Source organism: Megalobrama amblycephala, linkage group LG24, assembly GCF_018812025.1.
Source record: "Megalobrama amblycephala isolate DHTTF-2021 linkage group LG24, ASM1881202v1, whole genome shotgun sequence".
In the NCBI taxonomy this organism is placed as follows: Eukaryota; Metazoa; Chordata; class Actinopteri; order Cypriniformes; family Xenocyprididae; genus Megalobrama; species Megalobrama amblycephala.
Genome location: NC_063067.1, coordinates 26,308,914 through 26,327,965, shown reverse-complemented (window position 1 = coordinate 26,327,965; position 19,052 = coordinate 26,308,914). Strand labels below are relative to the sequence as shown.

The following is a 19,052-nucleotide window of genomic DNA, read 5'->3' as shown; positions in this document are numbered from 1 at the left end:
TTGCCAGATTACGGAGTGTCCTTTTGGTTACAGTGTTATAACTAAATGGTAATAAAAAATGTAGTGGTGGTGAAATATTTGTGGCATTATATTCACCTTATATGTTGTAAAACACATTGACAACTAGAGCTGGGACAATACATCGATTCTCAATTTGCAATACAATGATTCTGGATCGATTCTGATATTTTTTCTCTGCCATCGATTCTGAGCTTAGTTTTTAACAGCAGATGGCGCTCTAGGCTAGTTTTTAATTGCACACTCAAATGCTCATGAAGAAGAGTGCTAGACAGCGCTCATGCGTTCGGCTGAGTCGTAAGTGGTTAAATATATTTGCACCTCAGCTCAGAATGCTTTTATGACACGAGATTAATGTAAACAGCCCACAGCGAACACCCTTGTAATTCACTTCAACCTTTTTGAACTTTATGAATGATTATTTTAGGTTTAAGTGGTGTGTGTAAAGGAACTTGAAGCAAACAGAGTATGGGTGTTTCCAAAGCACGTAGTGCCATCTGCTGTTAAAAACTAAGCTCAGAATCGATTTGAGAGAGAATTGCGATATATTGGAAAAGATTCTTTGTATCACGAAATGACAATCAATGTATTTTCCCAGCCCTATTGACAACCCTTCTGTAATTCCCTCTCTTTCTCAGAGGTCGACAGAACAGATGAGGAAGATCCCCACCATCGTCCTCTCCATCACGTACAAGGGTGTGAAATTCATTGATGCTGCCAACAAGGTGATGACATCATCCTCCTCTGTCGTTCACCCCGGGCAGGCAGATAAACAGCTGCTCATTAAACTGAAACCCCTCTTGCTCATGGGACATGTCTGTGGGGTGGGTGGGGGGGACTGTGTTCTTATCGCATCACATGAGTGATAAACGGACACGTAGAGGAACTCAGACTTATTGAGTGACTCTTAGCTGATCCTGAGCTCTTTGTCATTTTCATTTTTTTAGCATTGCTAAAGGTCACGGGTGTCTGATTATTTTTATTTATATTCATTGAAGTTTTAATTTGTTTTGATTCCATAGACATTGCATTGACGTTTATCTGTAATTTTTATTATTCTAAAAAACAACATTATAAAATGTTTTTTGCGTAGTTCATATACACTGCCCGGCCATTTAAATGAGTCTATGATGGGATCATTATTGCAGTGATTATTATGTTTATAGCATGTTTGGCAGTAACAGGTCTTCTAACTAGGGCTGTTTTGAACCAAAAATGATTGCCCCATTGTTATTATATATGTATTTTAAGTCATTTTAAAGGCTATTGTTTGCTTAGGTCTATTTTTATTACCACAAAAAAAAAAAAAAAAAAAAAAAATCTGATTACTCAATTAATGGTCAAAATAATCAACCGGGTCCATTTACTTTTGCATCCATTAGTTTTTCCTTTTTTAAACCAGAAATGAAATATGGAAAATGTGGTTTCTTTGTTTTTTAATTTAACACTGATGAATAGAATTAGCAGATGCAAGCTAATTTTCCTTATGCAAGATTATTTTTATTTTTTTTTAAATAATATAAAATGATATACAACTTGTTTTTTAATATGTAAAAAAGCTCAATTTAATTTCCAGTGTTTTGCGTCACAGATGCTATAAAGCGCCCTCTAGTGCCTTTTCCTCTGGTGTAATGACTCGCTTCAAGATCCTGCCTAAATGACATTGATTAATTTTCATTCATTAAATTACTATTATTATTATTTTTACATTTATATTTTAACCTAAACATTACATTTCTAAACCTTATAGCCACTTGTTTAGCGCTCTAACATTATAGAGTTCCCGCTCGAGGTCTCAATCCCGTCATCTCATTGAAAGCAATGCGTTACAGCCGCGTCGCTGGGACATTACTGCTTTATGTGGCTTAATCCTAAAACAATATCCAGGGAGAAACTATTTTCTCACACATTTTCTTGTCATCAACAGCATCTAAGGCTAAGACAACAGCAACGTAAACAAAGTGGAAGGACAATATTTTTACGTTAAGCATTTATAACAGTTTTCTATAACGCTAAACGTTGAAAGCGCATTGCCTTCATATTCGGCCTGACCTGCTTGTCTGCATATCTTTATTGGTCATTTAATATCTTAATGCATGAAGCACTTTCTTCATAACTGTGTTTTATTTTCAAGGAAAAAGCTTAACGTCTTAATTGTGTTCATAGTGGGCTGCTTATGAGTAGTGAATTTGCTCCTCCAATATCACTATCGCTGGACGAAGCGGGACATACTGGTTTGCCACATACTCTTAGACATGCGGCAGTATCGGACCCCTCGTGAGTGAGAATGGGGCGGAAAAGTCAATTATTATCATGTTTCAGAGACATGGATCTCAATAGTATAGGAGAATTGGCAATTTTACAAAAGAAAACTTATAAATTGACATTTTCACCTGTCCATTTTTAATTTTGGTTTATAAAGATGCAAAAAATGGTCGTTTTTTGTTTTTCTTGAGGTGGTTAAAAAAACGAAAAAGGAATGGATGCAAAAGTACACAGCCCCAACCGATTACTCAATTACCAAAAGAATTGTTAATGACAGCCCTACTTCTAACCCTAATTTGATGTAGTGTGTAGCTTTTCATTTCTTAAACAACCATGGGAAACAACCATAGGAAGATGTATCATGGCCATATTCCAGGAAGACAATGCCAAGATTCATCAGGCTCAAATTGTGAAGGAATGGTTGGGAGGGAGCATGGAGAATCATTTTCACATATGAATTGGCACCTCTGAGCCCCGACCTTAAAGGGATAGTTCACCCAAAAATGAAAATTTGATGTTTATCTGCTTACCCCCAGCGCATCCAAGATGTAGATGTCTTTGTTTCTTCAGTAGAACACAAATGATGATTTTTAACTCCAACCGCTGCCGTCTGTCAGTGGTATAATCAAAGTCCCTTTAAGACAAGTCATTTCACTCGGCGGCCATCTTTGAAATGCCTCTCGGGCATCCTGGGCATCATGCAGCTCCTATCTCTTTGAATGGGGAAACATCAGATTCTCCAAAACTGTTTGCCAACCTTACGATTAAATTTCATATTTGAAATCACCAATGAAATCTAACAACAACCGACTCATAAATTTAGTTTCTAAACGCTCGAATCATGACAAAAAAAAAACTGTATTTTTTCAGGCTGGATCAAGCTAATGCGCATGCGCAGACCTAAATGCGCGTCTCTTCGGAGGCGCGCGTCTGACTGTTTCTATAGAAACCGGTGATTCTAACGGCCGCTGAGGTGACTCGATGACTTTACCAGTCGGCGATTGGCACTTGGCTTTAGAGGGCGGGACTTATTCCGCCATATTGCGCGTTCTCCCATTCAAAACAATACGAGTGACACGTCTTGTGTTATTCTATAGTCTTTGGTATAATGCAAGTCAGCTGCATTCATCACTCGATTCGTTTGGTCTGATCGCGCTCTGACAGCGGCAGTGATGTCTCGCGCATATACTTCAATGAGAGCGAGACATCACTGCCGTTGTCAGAGCGTGATCAGACCAAACGAATCGAGTGATGAATGCCGTTGGACATAGTGGTGTATTAGAGGTAAAAAAAATGATATAAATACTGTTCGGTTTCTCGCACAAACCGATCGTTTCTTGTCTTAGGACATCAATGTGTCGTCACGGGCTGCAGGGTTTAATTTGGACTTGTCTAAGCAAGTTTTATTTACTCTTATAGTAGAAGTTCCCATCCACTAGCATTATTTGACTGACAGACAGCAACAGTTGGAGTTAAAAATCATCATTTGTGTTCTAGTGAAGAAACAAAGACACCTACATCTTGGATGCTCTGGGTGTAAGCAGATAAACATAAAATTTTCATTTTTGGGTGAACTATCCCTTTAAATTCATTGAAAGTCTTTGGGTGTGATGGAGGAGACTTTACAGAGTGCTCACCTCTTGCATTGCCAATTCAAGATCTTGACCAAAAATTGATAGTTTCTGTGATTGCCGCTGAAGATCTTTTTCCTAATATCATCTTGGATTTGTGTGTGCAGAACATCATCGCAGAACATGAGATTCGGAACATCTCGTGTGCGGCTCAGGACCCAGAGGACCTCTGCACCTTTGCTTACATCACTAAAGACCTACTGAGCAGCCATCATTACTGCCACGTGTTCAGCACCGTAGACGTGGTAAGACAAACACGACCATCATGCCGCTGTATGATAGATGAACGCTTCAGTGCTTCTCAACTGTTGTGCTTCAGTTTTATATGCTGATTTACTGTACTGCTACAAAAAAAGTTTTTTTTTTTAAGTAAAAAGTAACATTTTTTCTTGCTGTCTGTGATAATGTGAACAGACCTGTCATGACCCATTTGGGAAGCACTGCTCATAGTCAGTTTTTTGGACATCGTGAATGTCTTTCTCTCTCTCTTTCTGTGGTGTGCAGAGCACCATGGGCCGTGTGCCAGGACTCTGATAGTATCACAAAGAGTTATATTGGAGAGGTTGTGAGCAGCAGCCCATTAAAATTACATTGATCATACAGCTGTCTGAATGATACAGACACGCACCTTCAATACTTACAGCCAGACTCTAGTAACACAAAGATACACGGGCTGAAGTTACAAAAAAGATTTAGAGTTTGTTCACTGTTGCAGCATTTCTTTTTGACCTAGATTAGAAAAGAAGAAAAAGAATCAACAAAACTCCAAAGAGATTTCATTACACTTTAATTACATCTGTCCTGATGTCCCTTTTCAGAGACTCAATGATGTCTAATGTGCAATTATATAAAAAGCTGCTCTTCATTACACTACTTGACATATCTAAGCTTGTTATTACACACTTTGAGTTAAAATGCCTCTTAAGTGCAGTATAATGGTGGAGGCTTGTAGAAATGTATTGACGTATGACTCTGTTGGTGAAGCTATTTAAGAAACCTCTGAAGATGGATTGAGGTCATTTGAACTCTTTGATCAATTTCTTAATAGCTGTTTAAGCACCCCATCATCATTAATTACTGTGTCTCCACCTCCCTGACAGAACCTGACCTACGAGATCATTCTGACGCTGGGACAGGCGTTCGAAGTGGCCTATCAGCTGGCACTGCAGGCCCAGAGGACCAGACAGCAGCAGAGCGCGGCGGGAGCGGCGGAGATCATCGAGACCAAGAGCAGCAGACCCGTGCCCAAACCACGAGGGAGCATGCGCAAGTCAGGGGTGAGAGCGCGCACACAGAAAACATCCCACTAGTAACTACATGGCTTCCTTGAGTCAGTGTTTACACTGGTCCGTTTTCAGATTTAACGCAATGTTAGATGGGTGTTTAGTTTATTTTTTATGTCAGTCAGATTGTCTCATCCTGTCTTCCTCTTGGTACATTTTTCATCTTCAAACCAAACTTGGGTCTTCAGTCGACAAAGTTTAAATCCCATCTGGCTAGCGCGCTTCCCATAATGTTTACTCATTAGGTCAGTAGGTGGAGAGTAGGCAATCTTTTGTGGCTGTTCAAACACATTCGATCACATGAGCATTTACACTACGAAAGCAATCCGGTTGAATGCGTTTTCAACTACCTCTGGAAGTGGTTGAAAGTGGACAAGAGCAAAACATTTTACACCCCGTTTTCACCTGTATTTAGGGTCACCCACTTGTGATCCGATCAACCAAAGCGCATCTTAATACCAGGTGTAAACGGCCTAAGTGGGCGGTTTTTAGCCAGAATATGCCATCAATAGGCTATGTGAACATACACATATGCAAAGATTAAAAGCTAACTCTACTAATTACAGTTGTGTTCAAAATAATAGCAGTCCAACATCACTAACCAGATCAATCACTGTTTTTGATAGAAATTATATTTCTACATGGCAAATATTTTACTAATAGGTGTTGTAGAGTAATAGAAACCAACAGACATGACATGCATGCTGCTGATTATGTGTAAATGAATCATTAATTGAAATGGGCGTGTTCAAAATAATAGCAGTGTGAAGTTCAATTAGAGATCAATCAATTTCAATTAATTCTGTGAAAAAACTGATGTCAAACAAATGGTCCTTATTTAAAGGATTAGTTCACTTTCCTGATAATTTACTCACCCCCATGTCATTAAGGTTTAAAAGTTAAGGTTTTTGATGAAAACATTCCAGGATTTTTCTCCATATAGTGGACTTCAATGTCCTCCAAATGGTTGAAGGTTAAAATTAGTTTCATTGCAGCTTCAAAGCGTTCTACACGATCCCAGACGAGGAATAAGGGTCTATATAATAAATCTAGAGAAACCATTGCTCATTTTCTAAAAAAAAAATAAAAAATTATATACATTTTAACCATAAATACTCATCTTGAACTTAGTTCTCTTCTTCTTCTCTATTAGAATTCCGGCAGTGTAGACACTGCTAAGTGTATTACTGCCCTCCACAGGTCAAAGTTTGAACTAATTGTTATATACTTACACTAGCATATTGTATATGACAATTTAGTTCAAACTTTGACCTGAGGAGGGCAAAGCAGTGTCTACACTGCCATAATTCTAATAGAGAAGAAGAGAGCTAGTTCAAGATGAGCATTTATGGTTAAAATGTATAATTTTTTTTTTTTTAATGAGTGATGGTTTCTCTAGACAAGACCCTTATTTCTCATCTGGGATCACGTAGAAAGCGCTGTGAGGCTGCACTGACCACTGTAATTTTGACCTTCAACCGTTTGGAGAAAAATCATGGAATGTTTTCATCAAAAACCTTAATTTCTTTTCGACTGAAGAAAGACATGAACATCTTGGATGACATGGGTGAGTAAATTATCAGGAAATTTTAATTTGAAAGTGAACTAATCCTTTAAGGACGAAGGCAGCAAATGTTGTACTGTGCTTTTCTCTCTGAAAATCTGAGTAAAATGGGTCATTCCAGACATTGTTCAGAGGAACAGCGTACTTTGATCAGAATGTTGATTAGAGAGGGGAAAACATATAAAGAAGTGCAGAAAATGATAGGCTGCTCAGCTAAAATAATATCCAATGCTTTAAAATGGCAACCAAAATCAGAAAGACGTGGAAGAAAATGGAAAACTACCATTCGAATGTATCGAAGAATAGCCAAAATGGCAAAGACTCAGCCAATGATCAGCTCCAGGGAGATCAAAGAAAGTCTAAAGTTAACTGTGAGTACTGTAACAATTAGAAGACGCCTAAGTGAAGCCAAGCTATCTGCAAGAAGCCCCCGCAAAGTCCCATTGTTGAAAAAACAACACTGCTGAAGAGGTTACAGTTTGCCAAAGAACACATTGACTGGCCTAAAGAAAAATGGCGCAGTATTTTGTGGACTGATGAAAGCAAGATTGTTCTTTTTGGGTCTAGGGGCCGCAGACAGTTTGTCAGGTGACCCCCAAACACTGAATTCAAGTCACAGTACACTGTGAAGACAGTGAAGCATGGTGGCGCAAGCATCATGATATGGGGATGTTTCTCGTACTATGGCGTTGGGCCTTTTCATTGGATTCCAGGGATCATGGATCAGTTTGAGTACATCAAAATACTTGAAGAGGTCATGTTGCCTTATGCCGAAGAGGAAATGCCCTTAAAATGGGTGTTTCAACAAGACAACGACCCCAAACACACCAGTAAACGAGCAGCATCTTGGTTCCAGCAGCATCTGTTTCTGTTTCCGAGGCAAAACCAAGAAATGCAGAGGAATTGTGGTGTGTAGTGCAATCGTCCTGGGCTGGAATACCTGTTCACAGGTGCCAGAAGCTGATCGACTCCATGAAACACAGATGTGGAGCAGTTCTCAGAAACCGTGGTTATAAAACTAAATATTGACTTTGTAAAGAAAAATGCAGACACAGCCTAATATTCCTTTTTCTTCACTTTCTGTAAAGTAATAGCAAATTTTATCATTTTTTCTTCATGTTTTGATTTAGAATAGAATGTGCAGTGTTCCCAATGCATGTATTGAAATAAAGGTTATTATAAGGATTTTGAGCTTTACTCCCTTTTTTAAACACGCTGCTATTATTTTGAACATAACTGTATAAGGGTCACACTTCATATTAGGTGTCTTTAACTACTATGTAATTAAAAATAAGTACAATGTATTTATTGTGTTTATATTAGTGCTGTCAGTTGATTAAAAAAAAGTTAACTAATTAATTGCATTTTTCTGTAATTAATCACAATTAAAAACATTGGAGTTTTTAATATTTTGATATTGTAATAATTCCACAGTTACAACTCTAAATTAATGTAGAAACAATTTAAAGACGGTATATTTTAAATATTTGTTTAATTGCATCTTTTTATGAATGAAGGCCAGTATCACTGATACTAATACTGCTATTGATGTCTCTATGAAATTGATATTTTTTAAACATTAATTATAGACATTCAACATAACAGTATAACTGAAAGCTATCAATTTCAACATTTATTAGGCTCATCTCATTTTCTCACAACTCGTTAAGTTCATTTAAAGGTGCCCTCGAATGAAAAAGAAGAAATCAGTACATGGAAATGACATACAGTGAGTCTCAAACTCCATTGTTTCCTCCTCCTTATATAAATCTCATTTGTTTAAAAGACCTCCGAAGAACAGGCGAATCTCAACATAACACCGACTGTTACATAACAGTCGGGGTGTACGCCCCAATATTTGCATATGCTAGCCCATGTTCCCAACATTATGAAAGGCATTAGACAAGGGCAGAACGTCTGGATCTGCACAGGTGAATCAACAGAACAGGTAAACAAGCAAGAACAATAGCGAAAAATGGCAGATGGAGCAACAATAACTGACATGATCCATGATATCATGATATTTTTAGTGATATTTGTAAATTGTCTTTCTAAATGTTTCGTTAGCATGTTGCTAATGTACTGTTAAATGTGGTTAAAGTTACCATCGTTTCTTACTGTATTCACAGAGACAAGAGCCGTCGCTATTTTAATTTTTAAACACTTGCAGTCTGTAAAATGCATAAACACAACTTCATTCTTTATAAATCTCTCCAACAGTGTAGCATTAGCCGTTAGCCACGGAGCACAGCCTCAAATTCATTCAGAATCAAATGTAAACAATATAACAGTATACAATACTCACATAATCCGACGCATGCATGCCGCATGCATGACGAACACTTTGTAAAGATCCATTTGAGGGTTATTTAGCTGTGTAAACTTTGTTTAAGCACTGTTCAAGGCAAGCGCGAGCTCCGTGGGCGTGGAGCACGAGAATTAAAGGGCCAGTAGCCCTGAATCGGCTCATTTATAATGATGCCCCAAAATAGGCAGTTAAAAAAATGAATTTAAAAAAATCTATGGGGTATTTTGAGCTGAAACTTCACAGACACATTCAGGGGACACCTTAGACTTATATTACATCTTTTTAAAAAAAGTTCTAGGGCACCTTTAAAATGTTATATGAATGTCTTATGAGGATACTCGACAAAATGGGCATTTTGTGTGTCACACAAGACACATTCACAGACAGCGCGTTCTCGTTCGTCTTGTGGCGCTTGAATGGTTTAAAAGCACTTGCGCTACTAAGAGCGTGATTATATAATGTAGCGCTAGCCAATTTATGATTAAAAAAACAGATGCTGCGTTAATTGCGTGAAATATTTTTAACAAGGTAAACTGAAAAAAATAATCACATTCGTTAGCGCAATAATTTTGACAGCACTAGTTCATATTGTATTGTACTTGTGCTGCTATTGCGGTGGATATGGGTAAGGTTAGGGACAGGTTTGGTGGTATGGGTACGTTTAAGAGTGGGTTAAGGTGTAAAAGGGAAGTTAACAGTAATAGATGCAATTACAGAAATTAATTACAGATGTAATTACATGCAGGTAATTATAATATAAGTACATGTTTGTACACAATAAGTGCATTGTATCAAATGATTAATTAAAATGTTAGTAGTAGTTAAAGACACTTAATATAAAGTGGGACCATTATAGTACTCTGTTCTATATTTGAAAGTTAGATGTTCTATTTTCTGCCAAATTGATGATGGATCAATCGTTAAAAAAAAGAAAACGCATCTCAACCCACTGCTGAGTCCTAAAGCGAAATGATCTGTCTGTCTGTGTCTGCATTTGTAGTCCAGTCACTGCTTAATGTTTAGATGTTTCTTTGGTTTCATCCTCTCAATTCAGCTTCACCTTGCTGTATTCTTGTTCTCATTCTTTACACTTTCCATTGCTCAGTTTCCATCTTTCCTTCATCCAGCTCGTCCTTTATTCACCTTGTCACTTCAATAGCTCCAATTCCCATGGTTCCTCTCTTTCTATGACTTTTCTGGCAGATCCATATCTAGTCCACTTTTGCTGTAGTGTAACTGATCTTTTTTTTACCAGTGCTATGATGACAAATACTTATAGTGCTGTGAAGCCCCCTGCTGGTGCTCTGAGGAAGCACACATTCAACTGAGGCTGTGAGCGCTACATCTTGCGGCTTTTTCTTTTCTTCTTTTTTTTAATAATCCACACCATAGATTACATACATTTCTGTCTCTAAACTAACCTATATGATTAAAAAGACTTTAATTTCAAATAAATGCTGTTCTGTTCCTCAAAAAATCCTGAAAAAAATGTATCACGGTTTCCACAAAAATATGAAGCATCAGCTGTTTTTTGGTAACACTTTGGTATGGGGAACAATTCTCACTGTTAACTAGTTGCTTAGCTTGCATATTGGCTGTTTATTAGTACTTATAAAGTACATATTAATGCTTTAATCTGCATGACCATATTCTACATCCCTAAATCCAAACCAATACCTAAACTTAAATGCTACAACAACTACCTTACTAACTATTAATAAGCAATGAATTAAAGGGTTAGTTCACCCAAAATAAAAAATTGTCATTTATTGCTCACGCTCATGCCGTTCCAAACCCATAAGACCTTCGTTAATCTTCGTAACACAAATTGAGACATTTGTGTTGAAATCCGATGGCTCTGTGAGGCTTGCATAGGGAGCAATGACATTTCCTCTCTCAAGATCCATAAAGGTACTAAAAACATATTTAAATCAGTTCATGTGAGTACAGTGGTTCAATATTAATATTATAAAGCGACGAGAATAATTTTGGTGCGCCAAAAAAAAAACAAAATAACAAATTATTTAGTGATGGCCGATTTCAAAACACTGCTTCAGGAAGATTCGGAGCATAATGAATCAGTGTGTCGAATCAGCTGTTCGGAGCGCCAAAGTCACGTGATTTCAGCAGTTTGACAGTTTGACACACGATCTGAATCACGATTCGATACGTTGATTCATGATGCTCCGAATCTTCCTTAAGCAGTGTTTTGAAATCGGCCATCACTAAATAAGTCGTTATTTTGTTTTTTTTTTGGTGCACCAAAAATATTCTCGTCGCTTTATAATATTAATATTGAACCACTGTACTCACATGAACTGATTTAAATATGTTTTTAGTACCTTTATGGATCTTGAGAGAGGAAATGTCATTGCTGGCTATGCAGGCCTCATGAAGCCATCAGATTTCAACCAAAATATCTTAATTTGTGTTCCGAAGATCATCGAAGGTCTTACGGGTGTGGAACGACATGAGGGTGAGTAATATATGACAGAATTTTCATTTTTGGGTGAACTAACCCTTTAAAGGTCCGCTATGTAATAATGACACCCAGTGTTCAAAATAGGTACTGCAGTCCAGATTCAAAATATTGTTTGGCCCACCCCCTCGTTCAAAGATGCGGTTGCCAGCAACAATTCACAATGAAAGCTGAGGAGACTTACACACTGTAAGCTGAGGAGTTGATTTATCTGTTTTAATATGCTGTCGTTCGTAGAGATTTATAGATGGATGCAGAGGCATTTTAGCCTCAGGTTTGTTGTTTCCATGGTTGCAATACATGGTGTTTTCCGCCAACTGGCAACCTGTGATGTCGAAATAGTTTATTGGATAAACTGGCAGCACACGTTTCACACAGACCAAAACAAAGACAGACATTCTGACATGGAATGCACATTTTCAAAGTAGAATATCTGGCTGTAGCATTGTTTTTCTGAGGAACAAGTAGGTGAACTCAGCATGTTTCCTAAATATCTGCAAACATATCGGGGTATTTTTATGCTTTATTAAAGTAAAAATCTTACAATTAGCCCCTTTAAGAGTTTGAGGCAAAAGTCGTAGTTAATAGTGAATGTGTTCCCCATACCAAAGTCTTACCATTTTTTTTTTTTTTACATTTGATAATAATCAGAAATGTTTCTTGAGCATCAAATCATCATATTAGAATGATTTCTGAAGGATCATGTGACACTGAAGACTAGAGTAAGGATGCTGCAAATTCAGCTTTGATCACATGAATAAATTACATTTTACAATACATCCATATAGAAATAGTCGTTTTAAAGTGTAAAAAATATTTCACAATATCACAGTTTTTACTGTATTTCTGATCAAATAAATGCCACCTTGGTGAGCAAAAGAGGCTTCTTTCAAAAACATTTAAAAATCTTACCAATCCCAAACTGTAGTGTATTTAGATGTAACATGGGGTTCCTTCAAGTCACTGCGGATTTTCTATTTTTAATCATTTTTAAAGGAATTGTAGATTTTGTAGATTTTGACAAATTTAAATGTTGTTTTCAACCAAGAATATTCCTTTAAAAGCTTTAGGTCTCATTTAGAAGCAGTAATATTCCTGTGAAGGAAACCTGACCCAAATCTCTCATAAACGTATGTCTAGTGAGAGGAGCTAGTGTTTCATAAAGCTAAATGATAGCCTGAGGTGGTACTGACAGCTCTTCAAAGCTCTTTACATGTCTTCCGCCCTGCTCTTTCAGGTGGAAGCGCTGGATGTGGACGCTCACAGTCAGAGCAGTGCGACCTGGATCATGGACTCCAAAGATCCCAAGCGCACCGTCAGCACCAAGTACGAGACCACCATATTCTGATTGGACGTTCCTCTCCTCCACGTCCCGCCCCCTCACACCTTTTCCTTTTGCTCTGTGCCTTCACTCTCTAGATAGACTCTGACCTCCCCTTGCCAACATGACCGAACTCCTTCCACCTTATTCTCCTCCACACGGAAGCCACCTATCCATTCACCCTTTTCTTCTCCGTCTGTCTCGCACAGTCCTGAAGCCTAGTTCTGCTCTGGCTGTCCAACAACCCTTTCCTGAGGCCTTACTCGGCTGAAACAAACCTCCAATCTTACTCAAACACATTTCCCACCGTTCTCACGATTCTCTGTCCTGTTGTAGCCCTTTAAGTTATGCCGCCCAGTTTAGGAGCCTGTTAGTCGTATCATAACTGGCCTGAAACCAAAGTATAAGTGCTGAGGACCAGAACATCTCATCAATACTGTCATTTAACCTTCCTGTTTCAAATGTGAAGAAACTAATATTTCCTACTCCATTCTGCTCAAAGGACTCTCCCTCCACCATTCACACTGACAGTTTTTTCGCTTAACTAGTTTTTTCTTTCTTTTCCTCCCTTCTGTGGTGCTCGTCTCATCCAGGCATCGACCACAATGAGACACTGATCAAGACTTCCTCTTCCTCCTCTTCAGTTTGAGCTAAAATGCCTGGACTTCACTAAACATGTAGCATCAAAAAACAAAACAAAAAAAAACACAGCCAAGGATTACGTTAAAGGCACTTTCCATGAATATGGTACATATGATGTCCTGTAATTTTTGGCACAAATTACATTATTTTGACGTGGAACTAATAAACATGTTAGATGAACTGTTATCTAACATAAAAATAACATAAAAGGAAAATGGAAAGAGAGGTCTTGACCTTTTCGGCAGCATCCATAGTAATAATTATTAATGATTACTACTACTACTACTACTATAATAATAATAATAATAATAATAATACAATTTAAAATAATTAATTGTTACTTAATTACATAATTATATTAATTAATGATCATAAAACATATTTAGCTGTGTCCCACAATTTGAGTTTACTCTATATTAAAAAAAATATATATATTTTTTCATAAAATTGTTACATCATTTGGAGCTTTTATACAGCATTATGGGGAAAGAGTAAATCATCTAATTTTCTTTTCTTTTTTTCAAATTATTATTGACTGTATTTGTCAACTTCAACTGTTCAACCCTGTTACCAAAGTTATTGTAAGAAAAAAAAAAAAAATCAAACAAATATATTTCTTCAACTTATGGTAAGTTAGTTTATGAATAACTACAAACCAAAACTTAGCCAGCACCTACTGAGTTAGGCTTAATTAAGCGGAATGTTTATTTATTTATATATATATATATATATATATATATATATATATATTATATATATTATATATATATATATATATATATATATATATATATATATATATATATATATATAATTTTTTTTAATTTTTTTATTAATGTAATTTATTTTATTTCTTAAAAAAAAAAGCACACAATTCACATAAATCAGTTTTTTTTTTTTTTAACTGCAATCAAAAGTCCCAACATTTAGGAATTCATTTTATGAAGGTTAAGCACCTCCTTTCCTTTTGCTACAAAGAAAAAATGACTTCACTTTAAGTTTTAGGCCCCATTTTGTACCCGTTTTCATGGAAAGTGCGAGTGGAATATCAGATGTTAAGCACTGTTTGCAGTTGTTTGGGTTTTTTTTTTTTTTTTTTTTTAGCTTACTTAATGGCATCTAAAAATGTTAGTATGGACTGCAAGGACGGATTATTATCGCATCGGATTATAAAATGGATTATTATTATTCCTGTTATGTTACTATGCACATCTAATAGATGCTATACATTCTGTCCATCCTAACATCCAGATGGGATTTTAGACAGCTGGCAGAAGCTTCCTTCAGTACATTAGAAGATAATTGAATTGGGATTGAAGTACCTCACTGTAAATGTAATTTTGCTGCCAGTATATGGATTTGCGTTTAGCACTGTGATATGATGTGTTGTCTTAAGTCTGAGTTAGCAGACCAGGCTGGGCCTAAATGTCTGAACCAAATCACAAAGAGGTGTCTGAGGAGATTGCCTGCTAAAAATGTGTCTTCTGTCAAGGAATCAAAGTAAAATGTAACATCGACTGCTCATTATAGACTTTATCAGGTGTCACATGCACAAGGAGACTAAAACCAGTGTTGTAGTAAATGTGGCTTCGTACAAGATCAAATGCCATTTTGGTTTAGAAATGCTGTTTTGTCTTTTGTTTTCTTGTCTTAGGGATGTAAAGGTGGAATTATGTTCATATATTCTTCACAAGCCTTAAAAATTCTCATGCGATCATGTAAATAATGGGTGCATTTACAAATACTATATATCGGGGGAAAACTAAATGTCACTGCATATATTATGATGATACAGGAAGCCCATCTGACACTCATAAATCATAATTGACATATCTCATAATTATTACTTTTTGTCTCATAATTTTAGCTTTTATATCAAATTTATTAGGTAGTATGCCATAATTATGAGAAGTCGAAATGTCATAATTTACTTTTTATGTCATAATTATGACCAAGTTGAAATTGACATACTAAATTATTATGATATAAAAAGTTTAAATTGATAACTTCGGCTTCTTGTAATTATTTTGATATACTAAACCATAAATTATATTGAAAGTTGAAATTATGAGATAAAAAGTGATAATTATGAAATAAGTTGAAATTGACCAATCGAAATTCATAATGACTTTTTGTCAAAATGATGAATTTTTATCTCACTTACGGCCTCTTATCGCATAATTTACTTTTTAACCTAATAATTATCTTATAATTATGACTGTAGTATTTCATAACTTTGATAAAAAGTCAAAGTTGTAAAATACTAAGGTCATACTAAGGTATACAGGGAGTGCAGAATTATTAGGCAAGTTGATTTTCTGATCATATTTTTTTCCCAAGCACATTTTACCAATTCCAATCCACATCAATCTTAATAACTACTATTAATATTGTTTTTAATCATTTATAAGTGATATATAATTGTTCATGAAGGCTGGAAATGAAAAATGCCTTATATTCAGGTGTGCAGAATTATTAGGCAAGTTTTCTTTTACAGGCAAAATGAGCCAAAAAAGAGATTTAACTCAGACTGAAAAGTCAAAAATTATTAAATACTCATGAGAAGGACGCAATACTAATGCAATACTAGAAATTGCAAAGTTAAAGCATGACCAAGGGACAGCAAAATGGTCATTGGGTCAGCGGGGTCAGACAAAAACAGGTGGAAAAGAAAAGACACATGTTAACTGCAAAATAATTAAGAATTAAGGTGAAGAATTAAGTGTGAAACCATCAGGAACCCTTTAGTCTCCAGCGCCACCATTTTCCAGAGCTGCAACCTACCTGGAGTCTCCAGAAGTGCAAGGTGTTAGGATCTCAGAGACTTAGGTTAGCTAAAGAATCCTAAAAAATGACCTGCACTTGATAAGAATCACAAGCTGAAGTGTTATAAAATACATGAAGACTGGGTTTTAATAGGGCTTATAGACAGACAGCTTGAGAATGACTCCTGATGGACCAGCACCACATCCTCTTGTACCACTGTTTGAAGAATTTATCCAGAATCTGGCAGTAAGGTGTTTGAGTTCACTTTTAGTCCATCTCTTATCCTGAAATGTCTGTCTTGCAGAGATGGACTAAAAATGATCTTCCAAAACTTACTGCCAGATTCTGGAAGATAAATTCTTCAAACAGTGGTACAAGAGGATGTGGTGCTGGTCCTTCAGGAGTCACTCTCAAGCTGTCGGTTTATAAGGCCTATAAAAACCCAGTCTTCATGTATTTTATAACACTTCAGCTTGTGATTCTTATCAAGTGCGGGTCATTTTTTAGGATTCTTTAGCTAACCTAAGTCTCTGAGATCCTGAGACCTTGTACTTCTGGAGACTCCAGGTAGGTTGCAGTTCTGGAAAATGGTGGCGCTGGAGACTAAAGGGTTCCTGATGGTTTCACACATAATTCTTAATTATTTTGCAGTTAACATGTGTCTTTTCTTTTCCACCTGTTTTTGTCTGACCCCGCTGACCCAATGAGCATTTTGCTGTCCCTTGGTCATGCTTTAACTTTGCAATTTCTAGTATTGCATTAGTATTGCGTCCTTCTCATGAGTATTTAATAATTTTTGACTTTTCAGTCTGAGTTAAATCTCTTTTTTGGCTCATTTTGCCTGTAAAAGAAAACTTGCCTAATAATTCTGCACACCTGAATATAAGGCATTTTTCATTTCCAGCCTTCATGAACAATTATATATCACTTATAAATGATTAAAAACAATATTAATAGTAGTTATTAAGATTGATGTGGATTGGAATTGGTAAAATGTGCTTGGGAAAAAAATATGATCAGAAAATCAACTTGCCTAATAATTCTGCACTCCCTGTATTTAGGGTAAATCATAATTATCGTTTACACAAGCATTATTTTCTTTGTCTGGCTGAAATGGGCTTTCATGATGACACACTGGCAGCCATTTTTATTTGTTGTATCCTTTTACAGTAAGGACAGTTATACAGAGATGACAGAATTAGTTCAGTATCAATGAGTAAATATGCATTATATTTATTGATCTATGATCATCATCTCATCCAGTCTAACATCTCTGTATATTGCATGCTGTTCTCTCTTCGTCCTGAAAGTTTTCTCATTTTCGCTTTATGTCAGTCTGCTTCTTCTGTTGTTGCGCAATATTCAGTTCTCTCCTCAAAATCCTATCCCTTTGGACCCCAAGGGCTCACCGTTTGTAATGCCTAATAATCAATGTAGCTTCATCCTTTTGTAGCTGATCACATAATTAGTCTAAGTCAGCTCCCTAGTTCAGTAGTCAAGGCACTGATCAAGGAGTCGACCATTTTAAGGGCTGTTTGAATCACAAAATCCTTCTAGTGCACTGAAACATTGGCTCCCTAAAAACTCCCACAATGCACTGTGAAAACCAGGGAGCATCGATGCTCACTGTGTTCGCTTAACGAATGTTCAGAAGCGCTAAACATAAATCACATGTGCCAACTCACCACACATAATGACGTTGTACGAGGATGCTGTCATGTCACCATTAGTGTCCCAATGTGTAGTGAGTCAGGGTCCTTGCTGTCCTTACCAGAGCCTGAATTCATGTACATGATATACTGATTCATGACCTAGGGAGTTGATTGAGACGCACCCATTATAGACAAGTCTGCTGGTCATTATCACAAAATAAAGCCTGATGTGGGTGAAGCAGAGCATAAATAAATACATACTATAGACATGAAAATGTATCATTTCAATTGAAATTATGTACAGTAATCATCTGAGAAAATGGTCATGGAGACGCATGAAACCAGCAGGAAATATTTCGCCTCGGACAACAGTCAACTATACTTTGTATCAGCCATTATACATACAAAATGCGGCATCTTTTCAGAGTCAGAGGTGTGTAGAAAAAGTATACCCTCTTAAAATTAAATACAGAATTCGAAGAGAAAACATAGCATTACTTTATCTAACACTGAAAGCACAAAGTTATGATGGTTTGATATGGTTGCATGGAGTAAAGGCTGGAATACACTACACAACTTTTGAAATTGGAACAGATTTTAAAACGGTAGGCTTCATACACTTGCTGTCTTTGTAAATGGTTACAGAAACTTATCATACACTAAAGGACTGAGGACTTGCAAGTCGTTCCGAACACAACAAACTTGCACAGAAATATGCACCTTGTTGCCAGAAGACGTGCAACAAATTAAAACAATGTGTTCCAAAATCAGCTCAAAATATTAAACATGTTTTAACTCCAGTGACTAAATGGATTCAGATTTTGAAGCTAAAAAGTCTGTGTCCTATGTTGCGAATTTTGGGATATTGCATAAAAAAAAATGCTGGATTGAAATGGCAAGATGTGCATAAAATCAAAAAATCTGCATAAAAAAATGTACGCGCTTGTTTGAGTTGGATAAACTTTTATCCGATAAGAAAACATGCGCATAAACTATGATAGAAAACATTTACCGAGTAAATTTCCATGAATTGATTTCCAATTAACATTTATTTGTATACCGCTTTTTACAATACATATTGTTTCAAAGCAGCTTTACAGAAAATGCATGTCAACATTACAAT

At 36.5% G+C, this 19,052-nt stretch overlaps 1 protein-coding gene across 1 annotated transcript in view; it reads left to right on the top strand.

Moving 5' to 3' along the window:
• Positions 1–19,052, top strand: part of LOC125260035 (ankyrin repeat and SAM domain-containing protein 1A-like) — a 148,673-nt gene that overhangs the window by 127,682 nt on the left and 1,939 nt on the right. Inside the window, 4 exon segments of the mRNA XM_048178154.1 lie at positions 657–743; positions 4,022–4,159; positions 5,015–5,191; positions 12,786–12,874. Of these exon segments, the coding sequence (XP_048034111.1) occupies positions 657–743; positions 4,022–4,159; positions 5,015–5,191; positions 12,786–12,874 (491 nt within the window).